Here is a 16,625-nt window from a genome sequence, read left to right on the forward strand (position 1 = left end):
AATGTCTGACACCACCAGGCAAGCGGGATTTGGCCTCTCAAAGCAAAACACAGCTGGGCCGACAGCGGGCCACTCGGACTTTCCCAGATTTCATGGCACCGAGGTCCCAGGGCAGAGACAGACCGGGCCGGCCTGGAGGCGGCAGCCCATTCACGACATCACAGTAGCCCCTGGCGAGGGAGCCATTGAAGCTGGAAGAGGATATCCCTGCTGTGGGCCACCGACCTCCCTGGGGCCCTCGCCCTCCACTGCCTCCTGCACACAGTGACTCCTTTGCAGGGGAGGGAAGGCTCCTGCAGCTCCTCCTCTCTCCAGCATCGGGTCGCATCCATTCATTCATTTAGCTTACGTAAATTGAGCACCTACAGTGAGCCAAGCCTGTTGTTAGGTACCAAGGCCTGCACGAAAGAGCAGGACATAGTCCCTAGTCTCCAAGAGCTCTTGCTGCGGGGAGCAGAGGAACAGACCACCCGGAGGCAGAGTGTAGGGTGCTCCGTCAGGAAGCGCAGAGCCCCCTCTTCCTGCACTCAGAGCAGCACAGGGGCTGTTGCCCTTGGTTCTGGGTACAGGGTGAGGGTTTGACAGTGGGTGGGCCTTTTCTTAGGTAACTCTATAGTTTGGACCCAGTGAAGCAAATGGGGATTGAGCCTTTTTTCTTTTTCTTTTTCTTTTTTTTAAGATTTTATTTATTTATTCATGAGAGACAGAGAGGCAGAGGGAGAAGCAGGCTCCCAAGGAGCAGGGAGCCCGATGTGGGACTCGATCCCAGGACTCTGGGATCGTGACCTGAGCCGAAGGCAGACGCTTAACCATCTGAGCCACCCAGGCGCCCGAGCATTTTTTCTAAGCTAAGACTATGGGAGGAGCTTTGGGGAGATCCAAAGAGAGAAGGAGTCTCTGCCTTCCAGGGCTCAGCCCACACAATCTGATTGCAGAGAGGGCGCAGATCCACAGGGTATGCGCTGCAGGGGGGCCAGAGAGCTGGGTGGAAGTGATCAGGGGGGCTTTTTGGAGAAAGTGGTACTGGGAGGAGTGGGCTGAGCTGGGCAGATGGGGCAGGGGCTATAAAACAGCTCTGACTCAAGGGTGCAAGGGAGAGAATGACCTGCCAAGCAACTATCCCCCATACTCACTTGTGTGCACACACGGGGGTTCCATGCATTATAAATGGAATGAATCCTACAAGCCAAAAGAGAGCTTGCAGGGGAATGCTTGCTCCGTCCTGCCCTTGGCTGACCCTGGAGCTGGTACCTCTGGCGGTTTTCCAGGTGCCTTCACACCAGGCCCACCCACCTTGGACCATTGGCTGGGACCAATCATCACAGGGCTCAGGCCCTGCCCACCTGCTCACAGCCGATCCCAGGCCATCCACCCTGGCCCCTGTGTTGTCTACCTGGCCTTCAGCTCTGCCCCTCTCTCTGCCCCAGCATTCCAAGGCCTTGGCCAAAGGGTTTGGTTCTTCTGGTTTTGATTTGGATCTCCCCAGACCTCAACCAGAGTGCATCCCTCTATTCTCTGTGCTTCTGGCTATGCTTGTAAACTATCTGCTTGGGTGCTTGGGGCTCTGGGACCCCACCTTACCGAGACTCCTGTTGCCCCCTGCTTCAGAGCTGTAGGATAATCTCAAGCTCCTTTCTCTTCTCTCCTGAGCCTTCCCGCTGGGGCCCTGACCTTGAGGCCAGCCTCCTTTCCCTGGTTCTCCTGGCCACCCAGACGACAAATTCTTTTTCCCCTTAGTTCAGCAAGACAAGGTTGCAACCTTTTAGAAAGAACATCTTAAGTAGGAAGTGAATGGAAAAACTCGCCTGAAAAAACAAAAGGAAAACACAGCCCCCTAGAAATGGACCAGTTTACAAAGTTCAGATTTCCTGTCCAGAGCTACAAAAAGTCTAGCCAGGTTGGCTGGCAAGCAGGCCAGGGAATCCTGCCCGTGAACGTTCTCCTTGCCCACATTTTATTCTACACCCTCCCCCCACATGCTCCTGCTATTTCCTTCAAGGACAGAAGTTATTGCTGGGCAGTGAGTGAACTGAAGGGCTTCTTTGGGCAGAGGGGGCCTTCCTGCATGGACCACAGGCAGAGGAGGAGGGGGAGGAGGAAAACATTTATAAAGAGTTTACTATGTACCAGCCACTGTTCTAAGCACTTTCTTTATATTAACTAACTTAATCCTTACAACAATTCCACGCTTGTGATGATCATCATTGTCCCCACCTCGCTGTGAGGAATCAGAGAGGTAAATAAATTGCCCAAGGCCACCCAGCCAGGAAGTGGCCACGACAGGGTTCGAAACAAGAGAGTGAGAGGGTTTATGCCCTCTTCAGCTTCCTCCTAGGCCCTGGAGGGTAGCGAGTCCATCTCCCAGCTCCCCTGGCCACCCCAGCCTGGCAAAGCCTGTGCCAACCCCAACACTCACCTCCCTGCTCACTCACGGCCCCTGTGGTCAGGGCAGGGAGGGGTAGGAGAGCAGGGAGGAGGAAGGATAATTCTGGTCTTCTCCACCAAGGTCTTCACCAAATGGTCCCAAGGAAGAAGCCCCGCTGGAGAGGGACAGTGCCCCTGGATCCACTGTCCCACCGAGGAGGGGACTCACCTGGCCGGCGGCAGTTGTGATGCCAGTGACCGCGCCCTGGGGGTTGTGGTGCTTTCTCCGGCAGCGCTGCTCCTGCGAAGGTTAGGGGACCCCTCGGCTGCGCGTCGCGGTGCTGGCCTTGAGTTCTGGGGGTCGAATTCCTCCTCGGGAATGACCTCCTCACAGCGGGCTCCGCGGAAGCCAGAGCGGCACACGCAGAGCTGGGGCCGGCTGCAGGATCCCCGGTTCTGGCACGGCGGCTGGCACACAGCTGGGGAGAAAAGGGAGAGCGGTGAGGGCCGGCGGGGGCAAGGGGGTTGACACCTTCCTGTCAGGAGGGCCGCCTGCTGTGTGCCTCCCCCCCCCCACCGCCCCAGGCCAGCAGGAAGCCCGACTCTGGCCTCAGAAAGCTCCCTGGGCCCATCTGCCACCGCCCCACCTGTCGGTCCCCAGGGTGGGGTTACCCTGTCATCTCCGAACAGCCCATCAGGGACTGAGTGACCAAAGGTGTCGAGCACTCCCAGCAGGACATCTGACTTTGTATTGTATGCTTGTGCTCACTTTTAGCTGTCAGTCCCTCCTCTCAGACTGAAAGTCCCAGGGGGCAGATGTTTTGTGTTCTTCCCTCCAGTCGCCCCAGCACTTGGAATAGAGACTGACGCAGAGTAGATTTTCAATAAAGAATGGATGAATGAATGAATGAATGAGTTTTTTTAATGGGAAAGGGCTCAACACTGGCCTGAGAGTCAGGGTGGTGGGGGGCTGAGTGGTTGGGGTTTTCCTGTTTTCTGTGAGCTGTGTGATCTTGATCTCACTGAGCCCCGATTTTCTCATGAATCAATTGAGGGGCAGGCTGGGGAGGCTGGGGGGCATCATAAGGGTTCTCAAAGCTCCCACCTTCCTGAGCAAGTGCTGGAGCCCCTGACCAGGAGCAGGAAGGACTCTGTCTCCCAGGCCCTGGGATCAGCCTGGAGGCAGAGTGGGGCTGGAACTGGGCCCCTTCCTCCAAGCGGGTGCTGTTCTGCAGCAATGGGTCGGCAGCGCCGTGACTTTTCACTGCCCTTCCTCACCTTGCCGAGTCTGGAGCCCCCTCCAGTGACTAACAGCCATGGGAGAGAGAGTCCTGTGCAGAGAAACACACTGGGCGGCAGGGCCCTGACCCACTCCTCCCAGGACCTCCTCTGGGGGACACGGGGGAGCCCAGGAGAGCATGGTCAGGCTCATGTTGTACCCTCTGAATCCAAGGTCCCCTCCATCTGTCACTCATTCATTCAACAAATATTTGCTGAGCCCCTACTGTGTACTAGGCACTGGGCACGAAGTCCTTGCCCTCCTGGAGCTTGCAGTCCAGTGGGGGAGACCAATGGCAAATAAGAAAATAGCATCAAGTTACCTTGGGGCAGTATCTCAGGCTATGGAGACAAACAGGGTGATGCAGTGGCCCACGCCTGACATTAGACGGGAAGGACAGCCCCAGATAAAGCTCTGGGGCTGGACAGAACATGGTATGTTCGAGGAGGTGCCAGAGGTCCAGGGAGGCTGGGGTCTGATGATAGCAGGGAGCACTCAAGGTCAGGGAAACAGAGGCGGATGATGCAGACCCTCGTGGGCCTCAGTTATTCTAAGTGCATTTGTAAACTCCCAGGCGTCACTCCCTAGCCCCTGAGCCTGGGATCACTTGAGCTATACTCTCGTCTCTGACAGCAGGCCTGGAATCCAAACCATGGTCGGTCTGAAGAAATCTCTCCAAAATTCCACTTGGCCCACGCCACCTCCTTCTCGGAGATACTCACTGGCTCCCGGGTGCCTCCAGGATTCAAGTCCATAGACTAGCACTGAACACCTGTGTCTGATCCCCCTCTAAACATAAATCCCTCTAAGTCAACCTCTGCAGCCAGACTGGCCAGTGGGTATGGCTCTCTCTTCTCTCTGCCTTTGTGTGCACTGTGTCCCTTCCCTGGAACTCTTTCCCATTGCTTTCCACTTACCTAAGTCCTACTGTTCCTTCAAGGCCTCCTGCCCATCCCTGATGACCGCCTCCAGCCAGTGCGCCCTCCTTAGAGCAATGAGGAACCGCACTCACTGTGCACACCACACATCGGGTACGCCCCAAGGGCCGCAATCGGCGTGATGGGTTTTCCACATACGTGACTCAATTCCCCAGCTACTATGATCAGGCCCTGCAACTGCCCCTTATACCTCTTTGCATCCTTAGCTCCCAGGATATGCGTAGCAATGATGCAAGAACTCCTATTTTTATTGTGGCAGCTACTGTCTATGGAGCACTTATACTCTGCAGGTACTGCACTTTGCATGTACTATCTCATTTAACCCTAACAACAATCCTCTGCAGCGAGTGTGGTTATGAGTCTCATTTTATAAATAAGGCCTCAAGCTCAGAGAGCTTAAAAGCTTGCCTGAGGTCACCTAGCCATCAGTGGTGGATCTAGGATTCAAATCCGGGTCTGTTTGACTGCAAAGCCCAGGTTCTTTCCTCCCCACAGCCTCCCAGCAGGGCTGGTACGGTCCTTCCTCCCTACCATTTCTGAATCTTGACCCGGAGCCGATGATGATGAAAGGTTCTGTTGGCTTCCAGTCAGCCATCAAATGCACCTTTGCAGGTGGTGGAGACTTCAGGACCCCATCCCTCTCCAAAGCCCACACAAGAAATCTTAGATGATGATGGACCATGTTTACCAGCTCATGCATTTATTCGGTGAACATTCTGCTCACTAGGTATGAGCTCAGCCTGTGGGAGAAAGGGCCCCTCTCATTTTTTTAAAGATTTTATTTATTTATTTTAGAGAGAGAGGGCATCAGTTGGGGGGAAGGGAAGAGGGGGGAGGAGATTCTCAAGCAGATTCCACACTAAGCACGGAGCCCAACTCAGGGCTAGATCTCACAATCCTGAGATCATGACCTAAGCCTGAAATCAAGAGTCGGCCGCCAAATTGACTGAGTCATCCAGGTGCCCGGAGAGGACCTCTCAAGAAGTGTACTGTGTCAGGGTGCCTCAGGTGATTAAGGGCCTACCTTCTGCTCAGATCATGGTCCCAGGGTCCTGGGTACAAGCCTGGAGTTGGGCTCCCTGCTCAGTAGGGGGTCTGATTCTCCCTCTGCCCCTCACCCTATTCATGCTCTCTCAAATAAATAAAATCTTAAAAAAAAATGCACTGTCTCACATGGAAGAAGGGAAAGTTGGGGAAGGCTTCCTAGAGGAAGTGATGCTGATCAGAGACACAAAGGATGAGTTGATTGGGTATCATGTCAATCAAGGGCAATCTGCTCACTCAGGGTAGAGTAGGGGAAATAACAGGTCTCACTTCAGGATTCCAGACATGAGCTGGATCCTGATGCCAGAGCATTTTCCTCAGTGCCTTGGCATGACTTCCTGGCAAGCCCCAGGTCTCCAGATAAACAGACCATGTCAGAGAATTGTAAACTTGAGTGCTTCCCCAAAAACAAAGTGCCACAATGGCAGGATTTGGGCCTATGGCCTGGCTGCCACTCCATCTGCCCAAGCAGACTTGGCCCGCACCTGACCACCCACCAGGCCCCATCACCACCATCACCAGAGACCAGCCTGGCAGCCAAACCAAGGCTGGTGAACACTGGGGAAGCAGGTTTGCCCAGGGCAGGTCTTGGCCCTGCTTTAGTATTGGGAGGAAGCAAAAAGGGAAGGCCTGAGTGGTTTCCCATGAACACTGCATGACTGCAAGTCTCTCGGACCAGGGTTGGCAAACTTTGGTGGGTGCAATGAACAGCTCGTACAAAATGGGTGGTTGGGGGAAATCATAAAAATAGCTTTTATATACTTATGTAACACCATGGTAAATAAAAGTTCTAAAAGGCTTCCAAGCCAGCCCAATTTGTTGATGGAAAAAACCTGCTTGGGAAGATAACCTTTCTGGATCAACCATTTTTGAAATTGCACAGAGGTCAGATTTGCCAAGGAAGATCCTCCAACAAGTGTCAGGTTTTCTGAGGTGTTGAGCCAGCTCTCACCCATTCCATCTGCATCCTCTCTCAAGTTGTACGTGTTTTAGCAAGATGCAGGGAACCACCGGACATCCTCACTAAAAGTGGTCATGCTTTTGTTCTGAGCCGAGCATCTGCATCATGAGTCTGGCACATAAACTCTTCTCTTCTCTCTCTCTACTACCCTGAAAATCACCCCCAAATGGCTCAAAGTGGTGATTCCTAGGGCCCATCTGTCAAAGGATACATTCTTATGACAGTTTTTACTGGTCTGAGTTTTTGTGTAATGCTATTTTTCCCATTTAAAAAGCATCCTTTATTTTGAGATTGTGTCTTTTCTATTTTTTTTTTCATTAAAAGTGATGGCAAATGGTAATTTGGATTTCTAACATCCTCACTTGGCAAAATGAAAAGCTGCCAACTGTAGTTTGGTACCTGTGGTGTATAGGGATATTTTATGGGTGCATGTAATCTAAAAGTTTGGGACCCTTTGGCCATAGTGGTCATGTGGCCTCTTGTTGAAAGGAGACTGAAGCAAAACATTCCTGTCAAATGAGCACAGATTTCAGAGCTGAAGTACCAGAAAGGAAACCATCCATGTCAGAATGGCCGATGGCAGCGGCTGTTGCATAAAGCAAAAAAAAAGGAAATGCCGAGGGCCCGGGGAGGGGCAGTTCCATGCAGTGCTATGAGAATTCTGAGAGAGAAAACTCCCAGCCATGGCCAGCAGGGAAGCCTTCATGTTTTGTTCTTGGAGCCCCATCTCTTCCATTTTCCCACGAGAGCAGAGATCATGCCTTATCCTTGAGAAATCAACCCAGGATGGGGTACATGGCTTTAGTGTGTATTCATTGATTAATTATTGGTAAAGGTTGTGGAGCAGGATGCCCTGATGTCCATGTTTAGCCATCGAGGGCACATCCTTCCCCCCCACCCACCCGGCCACTCCCCCACCAACCAGAGGCCACCATCCCCAGACAACCAGCAAGCAAGGCTCTATCAGCCTTCCTGTGCTCACAAGACAATGCCAGCTCTTAGCCATTCATAATTTGGGCTCCTCCTGAACCCTGGCTTTTCCACACTCTCCTGGCACTCTCCTCCTCACTGAGGATTGGACATGTGGAAAGTTTCAGCCTTGGGAGTTCAGCTCTGTGCAGTTAGCAGGATGCCAAAAGAGAGGGGAACAAAAAGAAAACTCCCGAAATTGCTTTGAAAGTAAGAAATAGAAGGTATCGTTCCTCCAACCCCCCACCTTCTGGCTGTGCCCCTTCTACCTTCACTTGGCTCCAAAACAGTGGAGCAGAGATTTGTTCAGATTTTCCACGCAAACCCCTGCCTCTGGGAGGAGACCAAACTCAGAACGGGCAGGCCTGGAGGGATTCTGGAAATAGCTCTCACCGTGTGGCCTGCTCCTACCACCCGCTCAGAGCCTCTGTGATCAGCTACTTGGTATCAGAAAGAACATGAGGCCGGGAGTCAGGAGGATCTGGTTTGACCCCAGCTCAGGCACATCCCTGCTGTGTGACCTTGGACTGGTGCCTCCATGATCTCGTCTACAAAATGGGGCTGAAAATTCCTGCCTCAAAGAGTTATGTGAGTTGTAAGAAAGATTGTGGCTGTGGAAGGGCATTGCATTCTCCAGGGCTGTGCTATGAGCCACCGTCTTATTTTTTCTTTTTTGGTGGGCAGCAAGGCAATGTTTATTGGACAAGAGTAGAAAGCTACCAGAGAGGGAGGGGGCCTGAGAGGGTTGCCCCCAGAGTTTCTAAGTTTAGGGATTTTTATGAGCTCTTCAGTGGAACTTTCTTAAGCAATCAGGGTGTGCTGAGTCATGCCAATCAGGGCTTTGGTCACATATCTGTCTACCTATTAGGTTAATATCAATGTGCTGATGGTCTCTTTTTGCTGACATCTGGGGGCTTATGTCTTAACTGCCCTTTGCCCGTGATAGGGACAAGTGCTTTGTGGTTAATTGTCTTATTTTAGGACATTTTGCAGAAGTCATGTCTGCAAAGGCTACAAAACAGAATGCTAGTGAGGATGCACTCCAGTCTAATGCTGTAGCCACAAGCTGTAGGAAGCTATTTAAAATGAAATTGATTAAAATAAAATAAAATGGTGCATCTGGGTGCCTCAATTGGTTAAGCAGCTGCCTTCGGCTCAGGTCATGATCCCAGGGTCCTGGGATGGAGCCCCATATCAGGCTCCTTGCTCAGTGGGGAGCCTGCTTCTCCCTCTGCCTGCCATTCCCCCTGCTTGTGCACTCTTTCTCTCTCTCTCTCTCTCTGTCAAATAAATGAATAAAAAATCTTTTAAAAAAGTGTAAAATTCAGTTCCTCAGTCACATTAGCCACATGTGGCTCATGGCTACCATGTTGAACAACAAGCTATAGAACGTTTCCATCAGCACAGAAAGTTCTATTGGACTGCATTGCAAAACTTTAAGAAAAACCACCATCTCTCTCCCAGCAGCAGAGGCAAGCTGGCCTCTGGACTTCTCTTCCACCACTGTTTTCCCAGGGAAAGGCAATGTCAAGCCCTGGTTAAAGGGATGGACCAAGCCCTCTGGTGCAGAGGCAGGGCTGCTTTTCAGGTGCCGAATACAGCCAGTCCCCTCTCTATCCCTACCCCCACCCCCACCCCCACCGCCCAGAGATACCTTCTCCCTCCATCTGTGACCTATTAGATGAGGCACTGACTTCAAGATGGGTCCCTTAACCCTGTGTCTCCTCTAAGACCTCCAGCACCATCCCCTCTTGTCTGGGAGATGAACCTTAGCTCCAGATCGGACTCTGGCCCCAGCACGCCCACACCTGAAGCTCACCTGCTCCCCAGATGCAATCTCCATCTTTCTTAAAATCTGTGTCAGTGGGACACAAAGAACTTACCCACTGAGTTAGTGGTCCCTCCCTCAGGATGGGGCCCTGTCCCCTTCCACATCCAGAGGCCTATGCACCCTGAGTATTTATCTCAGCCCTGCCTTGGGCACCCCACCTTAGGCCTCCACCCAGAGGTTTTGGTTAGCCCCGGAACTCTCTTATAGGGGTGGGGTGTCCACTTAGGCCTTCAGCAGTTCCTCCACAGCCTTGACCTCTGGTTTCTACAGAAAGGGGCCTGATGTCAGAGATCCCTGAGGCCAAGGAAATCCCTGTCTGGTTCCCACACACGTGTCTTCAGAATCCACCCGGACCTGTCCTCTCCATACACGGGGCTCTGCCCAGGGGCCATGTCTCCAGGCCCCAAGCTCGGCCCCGAGCCCCCAGGCTGTAGGCAAAGTCAGGTCCTCAAGGACTTGCCCTGCTCCCGCCACAGCTGTGCTGGGGCTGCAGCTCGGGACGGCTGGAAACGGCCCTGGGGCTCAGGGGCCAGCCAAGCAGCCGGCTCCAAAATAGCAGTTGTGTTCACATAAAAGCCTCTAATGAGAGAAAGATGCCGTTTCTTGGCCCTTCGTGTGCTCTCTGCAGACGCCGTCTGGCAGGCCAAGCGGGCCTCTACCGTTTGGCGGCCAGAGGGGAGGAAGGGGAGGTGTGAGTCAGACCTTGGCCCCCAGCCCCTCAGCATGGACCGCCCTGCTAATTGCATTAACAAATGCCACAACGCTGGGCCAGTCAGGGGCAGGAGGCCAAGGGCAGGGAGCAGTCCCAATTCCCACCGGCTCCAGCAGGCATGAGGAAAGAGACCACTGGGCAGGGCTCGTGGCCCAGGGCTGAGGCCTGGGTTTGTCTCCAGCTCCTGTCCGAAAGCAGAAGAGTTACCCGGCTATCCGCACAGCCCCAGGGCCTCGTCTGGGAAAAGGCAGGGCTCTGGAGGTGTCAGAGCCAGAGGGGCCTCTGGAGATGAGAGAAGGATGGGATGGGGTCCCGGGACAGCCTCTATCAGGGATGAGCCCAGGAACCAGCCTTTTCTAGGGGAGCAGGTCGAGGGCATGGAAGATAGTTCTGTGGCTGACAAGGAGCCACCAAGCCCTTCTGTGGCAGCACCACATCCCTGCCCAGGGTCCGGGAAGATCAGGAGGGAGGGAAGACACTCCTGCTTACAACTCAACAAAGGTCAGGACAAAAGCATGGAGGAGAGAACAACCTTGCACCCAAAGAGACCTGTGTTTAGATTCTGTGTGACTTTGGGCAAGTCTCTTCACCTCTGTGAGCCTCAGTGTCATCTAGAAAATGATCACGCATCCAACATTTACTATTTACCTAGGATGGTAGGCAAGGCAGACATCGTCCTTTTCTTTATGGAGCTTCCAACTTAGAGAGATGGTCACAAAACAAGCAAACGAATAAGTAGAAGAACCGAAATGGAGGTAGGTATGGGTTATGGAGGGAGAAAGATCCAGGGGCTAGGATCCAGAATAACGAGGCTGGTGTAGGGAAGCCCCAACAGAGTGGTCAGGGGAGCTCCTCTGAGGAGGGGAACTTGAAACAGAGATGGGAAAGAGGACAGGGAGCCGGTCGCATAAAGAGAGGAGGGAAAGCAAACAGAGCAGCCTGCGCAAGAACCCGGAGGCAGTATATTCCAGGAGTCCAGGCTGGATTGGGCGAGCGAGGGGGGTGCTGGGAGATGAGGCTGGGCTCACGGCAGCGGGAAGGAGGGAACAGAGCTGTGTTATGATATGATGTCTGGAGAGAGAACCAGAGAGTGGGGAGAGCAGGCAGCCGGCTGCAACCATCACCCAGGAGCCCACACTGGTGCCTCGGACGAGACAGGCAGCCGGGGAGGCAGGGAGCAGCAGATAGGCTCCCAGGAGATTTAGGAAGTGAAACGAAGAGAAAGAGCTCGGTGAGAAAGGTGTCCCTGATGGCCCCCAGGTGTCTGACTCGAGCATTCGGGCAGATGCGGATGCCTTTTAACAGGGCGGATAACAGCTGGGCAGGGGAACCTGCACAGAGGGACGGAAACCACGAGCTTGTTTTGGACAAGCTGGGGCTGGGGATGTCTGGGGAGCATCAAGAGCAAATGTTGAGTAGGCATCCCGAAGAAGGAGTCTGGCGGTCAGAGGAGAGGGCTGGCTGAAATATCTATCTATCTATCTATCTATCTATCTATCTATCTATCTATCTGGGTGTCGTCAGCCCAGATTTCCATCCATGGGAATACATCAGATCATTCCAGGAGGGGTGTGGTGAGAAAGAAGAGGGCCCAGGACTCAGTCCTGGGAAACCTAATGTTTAGTCGTTGGGTAGAGGACCAGCAGCAGCCAGAGACATGGGAGGCGGGCGCGGCAGAGAATCACACAGTGACCACTCACGGGGTGAAGGGCTTGAAATGTTTAGTGTGGTCCCTGGCACAGAGCGTGGCTGCTATTATTATTTTTGACTGACAGCAAACAGTGCCCACTAGTGCTCAATAATAGGGGACAACTAATGCTTGGCTTGGCTCCCATGGCCCCGCACTTTGCATGGGAGATTTGGAAGATCTGCGGCGTCTTGGGGAAGCCCAACATTAAGATGTTGGGTAGAAAAGGAGAGGCCAGCCGAGAAGGCGAGAAGAGGAGGCTGGGGATGGATGAAGGAAACTACCAGGCCACCCATGTGGTCTTGCACCTACTCAGTCCTTTAGCAGACAGGTACCAAGTAGGCACTCCCCTGCTATCAACAGGACACAGCACCTGGCTTCAGGAGCCCCTGGGTAAAAACGTCTCCTAAATACTTCTTTGAGCAAAGAGCCTTGGGGACATGTGCCTGCTCACCAGGAAAATCTCAGGTACCCATACGTGGTGGGGAGAGGGATGACGGTCTCTTGCTAGGACCGTACCCTTCACGTTAGCTGGGTCTCCACTGAGGTCATGTGATTATTCCCCTTAGCCACCTCTCACCTTGCTCTCCTCCACTCCCTGCCAACTACTGAGTCTCCTAGGACGGTTCTTCCAGAGACAAGCCACACAGAGGCTCCAGACTCTGGCTCCTGGAAGTTCCTAACCAGTCCTTGGCGATCCCACCCCTACCGTGACCCTTTTCTCTAACGTTTGCTCAGCGTTTACCATTATGAGGCCCTGGGCTAACTTCTTTACATGTATGACTTCTCTTCATTCTTATAACTACTATGGGTGCTATTCTTTTTTTTTTTTAGAAGCATTGTCATTTTTTTTTTAAGATTTTATTTATTTGACAGAGAGAGACACAGCGAGAGAAGGAACACAAGCAGGGGGAGTGGGAGAGGGAGAAGCAGGCTTCTCGCCGAGCAGGGAGCCCCATGCAGGGCTCGATCCCAGGGCCCTGGGATCGTGACCTGAGCCGAAGGCAGACGCTTAACGACTGAGCCACCCAGGTGCCCCATGGGTGCTATTCTTCTCCCCATTCAGCATATGGAGAAACTGAGGCTGAGAGCAGCCAAGCAGCTTACCTGAGATCACCATACTACTAAGTGATGGAGGAAGGGTTTGAACCCAAGGTGTCTGGCTCCAAAGTTGAGGCTCTTACCCACCTGACCATAGTTTGCCCAATGGGATGGAGTCATTACAGAGATGGGATGGGTGGGGCCACATCAGGGCCACATTAAGGGGTATGGGGTCCTCATCTCACTGAGATGTGGACCAGAACAAAAGCCACCATGCACTCAGAGGCTCTGGACCAAGAAGGCAGGAGCAGATGCCAAGGCCCATTCCAGGATCTCCTGAGTTTTCTGGAAGGGTTGATAAAAGTGAGGCAGCAAAAGGGGACCTCTCGGCATAGTCCTGGGATAGGCCCTGCATTATTCAGTACGTGCTTACTGAGCCTTTCCCTGGTGTCCAGTGAGCACCTGCCACTGCGGCATGCCGAGGGCCATGTGACACAGTCCCTGCCCTCGGCGTCAAGGCCAAACGTGTATGGAGCGTAGAGAACATGCCAGGCCTTGGACTAAACTTTTAACCTGAGTTATCTCATTTGTCTCTTATAACTCTGTGAGGTAGAGACTAACACTAGGCACATTTTACAGGTGAGGAAACAGGCACAGAGAGCATAAGCATCTTGCTCATAGCCACATAGCTAAGGGGTGGGACTTGCATTTAAATCCAGGTAGTCAGCACAGTCTCCTGGATGTGGATTAAAATGACAGCTAAACTCACCATGTGCCAGGCTCTCTACACAGACTTGCCCATTTATCAGGAGCATGATCCCAGTACTCCCGAGCCAGGCTACCCGGATTCACATCCAGGCTCTGCTGATTCCTGGATGCATGACTTGGGCGAATAGCTAACCTCATTTGTAAATGGGGAGAAAGATCAAATCTAGTTTAGAGGATTGTGAGGATTAAAAATTAACAATATCAAGTCCCTTGAATAGTACCCGACCCACAGTAATAGCTACAGTGTTATTATTAATCCTCAAAAACGACACTATAAAGATTGTTATACCCATTTTATGGTTGAGGCTCTATGGAAGCAGAGGGCCAGTCACTTGTCTGATACACAGAGCTGGGATTCAGATCCACAACTCCTTGGATTTGGCACCAGAATCCACAAAGCACATGCTCTTAACCTTGAGCCTTACTGCTTGGTGGTGGAGATGGTGGAGTGACCCACCTACCCCCCTCCTCAACAGCTTCGGGACCCCCTCTGCCCTGCCCAGAATAGCCTCTGTGCATCTAGGCTGAGAGAAAATGAGAAATCAAAGAATTCTTCGAATCTTCCTCCCCGGTGTGAGCTTTCAGAAGCCCCCAAAGCTTGTGTGTGTGTTGGGGTGGCGATGGGGGTGAGCCAGTCTGGGAAGGCTGGACAGTCTCCCAAAAGCCCTCACTATAAACAGGATCCAGTCAGCCCACCCTCTACAGTGCCCCCCCTCAGGAAGGACTTCAGGCAGGCCCCCGGCAGCTGCCTCCACAAATATATAAACACATAAACCCCGTAGCAGAGCTGGCAAAGCCACAGAAGGGAAGGCAAGTACCTTGACCGGAGGAGGAGATGAGAGCCCAACTTCTGACCTTGCCAAGGTGGAGTGAGGAGCTGGGGTTCCAACAATGGCCATCTGCAGGTGCAGTGGCTCCCAGAGGTCCAGGGACCGGACAGGGACGAAGGAAGGGGCCTGCCAGGCAGATGGACTTGGGAGGTCACAGCAACTGAGGATTCTCTGAGAGGAGGTAGGAGGGGGCCGTGGGGCGGCCCAGGGGGCAAGGGCCATCCCTCCCTGCACTTGAGTAGTGGGTCAGACCCACAGATTTCTGGCAGAGACCAGGGGACAGACTGAGTCTCCACAGGGTTCTGGGACTAGACTTCATTCTTGGCAGTGGGGGTAGGTCACCCACCCCTCCTTGTCAGCCCCTCTCCTGCTGGCCAGGGAAGCACCCCACATGTGTGAAAGTGCTAGGAAAGAGTGCTGAGCATTCCCCAGCCTTGGCACTCTTGGCTCCAGCCAGGAGGGCAGCGGTGGGGAGGGGAGAGGAAGATACTAACCACCGGGCAGGGGGTGGGGGGAGCAGGAGGGCCAGCTGACAGGGTGTGGAGCCAAGAGCCCCACATTCTACAGAACCAACACCCCACCGCCCACGTGGTTCTCGTTAGGCTCTTTAGCAGCAAAATAGCAACAAGCAAACAGCACAAGGCCCAGCTAATTAGCACACAGCCCTTCTGTGGGCAAGGCAACTTCAAGTGGGAAAGGCTAATGCCCACTGGCAGTTCCTCTGGGAGGGCTGCCAGCCTGCGGGCCAGGGTCTAGTGGGGGGAATGACCGGGAGAGAATAGGGGGGCTGAGGACTCCCAGGCTGGAGCGGGATTTGGCAGCATGCTGGAGCATCCTCCGGCTGGGGCACAAGGGTACACACACACACACACACACACACACACACACACACACGTTGCTTCTGACAATCTGCCGACTCACCCATCCTTGAGTTTCCAGCGTCAAAACTCCAGTTTGGCAGAGACTACCACGGGAAAATCATGAACAAGTTAGGAAACCGAGAACCTCCAGCGCTGGAGGGCAGGAGCGCAAGGCCCAGGCCCAGGCCCAGAGCCCTCGGGCAGCTAGTGAGAGGCCAACGCCCTCTGAAGCCACTCGGCTCCAGCTTCAACTCAAATCTCAGCAACCCTCTCTGCCAAACTCACTAGAACATACCAACCCTCCTCCCCATCTCCCACCCCCAAATCCCTCCCTGGTCCTCCAGGGTGCACCAAGGCTCTGCTACTCGAAGTGTGGTCCCCGCACCAGCGGCAGCAGCCCCTGGGAGCTTGTTAGAAACTCAGACTCTCCAGCCCAGACCTGCTAAATCAGAATCTGTACTTTTTTAAAAAAATCTTTTAAAAAAGATTTATTTATCAGAGAGAGAGAGAGCATAAGCGGGGGGGGGGGGGGGAGGGGCAGGCAGAGGGAGAAGCAGGCTCCCCCCTGAGCAAAGAGCCTGATGTGGGACTCGATCATGACCTGAGCTGAAGGTAGATGTTTCACCCACTGAGCCACCCAGGCATCCCAGAGTCTGCACTTTAAATAAGATCCCAGAGGATTCGTGGGAACATCCAGATTTGGGTTAGGGTCCCCCAGGCACATCTTCCTATGACTGACCAAACCCTGCTCAGTGGTCTTCAGCCCTGACTAGAATTGCCTGGGGTGCTTTAAAAATATACCAGTGCCCAGGCTCCAAGGGCCCAACCTCAGAGCTTCTGCTGAGCCTGAAACCCTCTGGCTACCCACATCCCTGGTTTCTCTGCCCAGGGGAGCTGCTGATTTTGAGTCTCTGAACCTCCTCCAATGAGTCTGTGACCTTAAGCAAAACCACCCAAGGCACACTGTCTTCATCTTTGTCATTTTGAAGGACAAAGGTCCTCCCCCCGCAGCCACAGAGGGCCTCACTCATCCAGGCTCCCTGAAGAGGAAAGAATTTTCAGAGGAAAAATCTGCCTTGTTGTTTGGTTTTGGTTTCTCTACCTGGAGACCCTTAGAAAGACCCAAGATTCTGCCTGAGCTTCACCGTCGGGCTGGGAGAGGGTCCGGTTTTCCCGCGGTAGCCCCTGCCACGGGGTCCGAAGCAGAACCAAGAGCTGGGTAAGCCAGCACCCCCACCGTGTTCCCATCCCATCCCCATCTCCGGAGGCCTCAGAATCAGAGCTGAGGGCATCCATCAGGGCTGGGAACACCGCAGGTTTTTGTCATAGACCATAAGCTGT

At 53.4% G+C, this 16,625-nt stretch overlaps 1 protein-coding gene across 1 annotated transcript in view; it reads right to left on the reverse strand.

Annotated features, from left to right (window-relative positions):
- LTBP2 (latent transforming growth factor beta binding protein 2) overlaps positions 1-16,625 on the reverse strand; it is a 98,097-nt gene that overhangs the window by 72,481 nt on the left and 8,991 nt on the right. The window contains 1 exon segment of the mRNA XM_025869200.2: positions 2,594-2,843. Within this exon segment, the coding sequence (XP_025724985.1) occupies positions 2,594-2,843 (250 nt within the window).

This window comes from Callorhinus ursinus, unplaced genomic scaffold (genome assembly GCF_003265705.2).
Source record: "Callorhinus ursinus isolate GAN/ISIS: 27379988/994484 unplaced genomic scaffold, GSC_fseal_2.0 scaffold8, whole genome shotgun sequence".
Classification (NCBI taxonomy): Eukaryota; Metazoa; Chordata; class Mammalia; order Carnivora; family Otariidae; genus Callorhinus; species Callorhinus ursinus.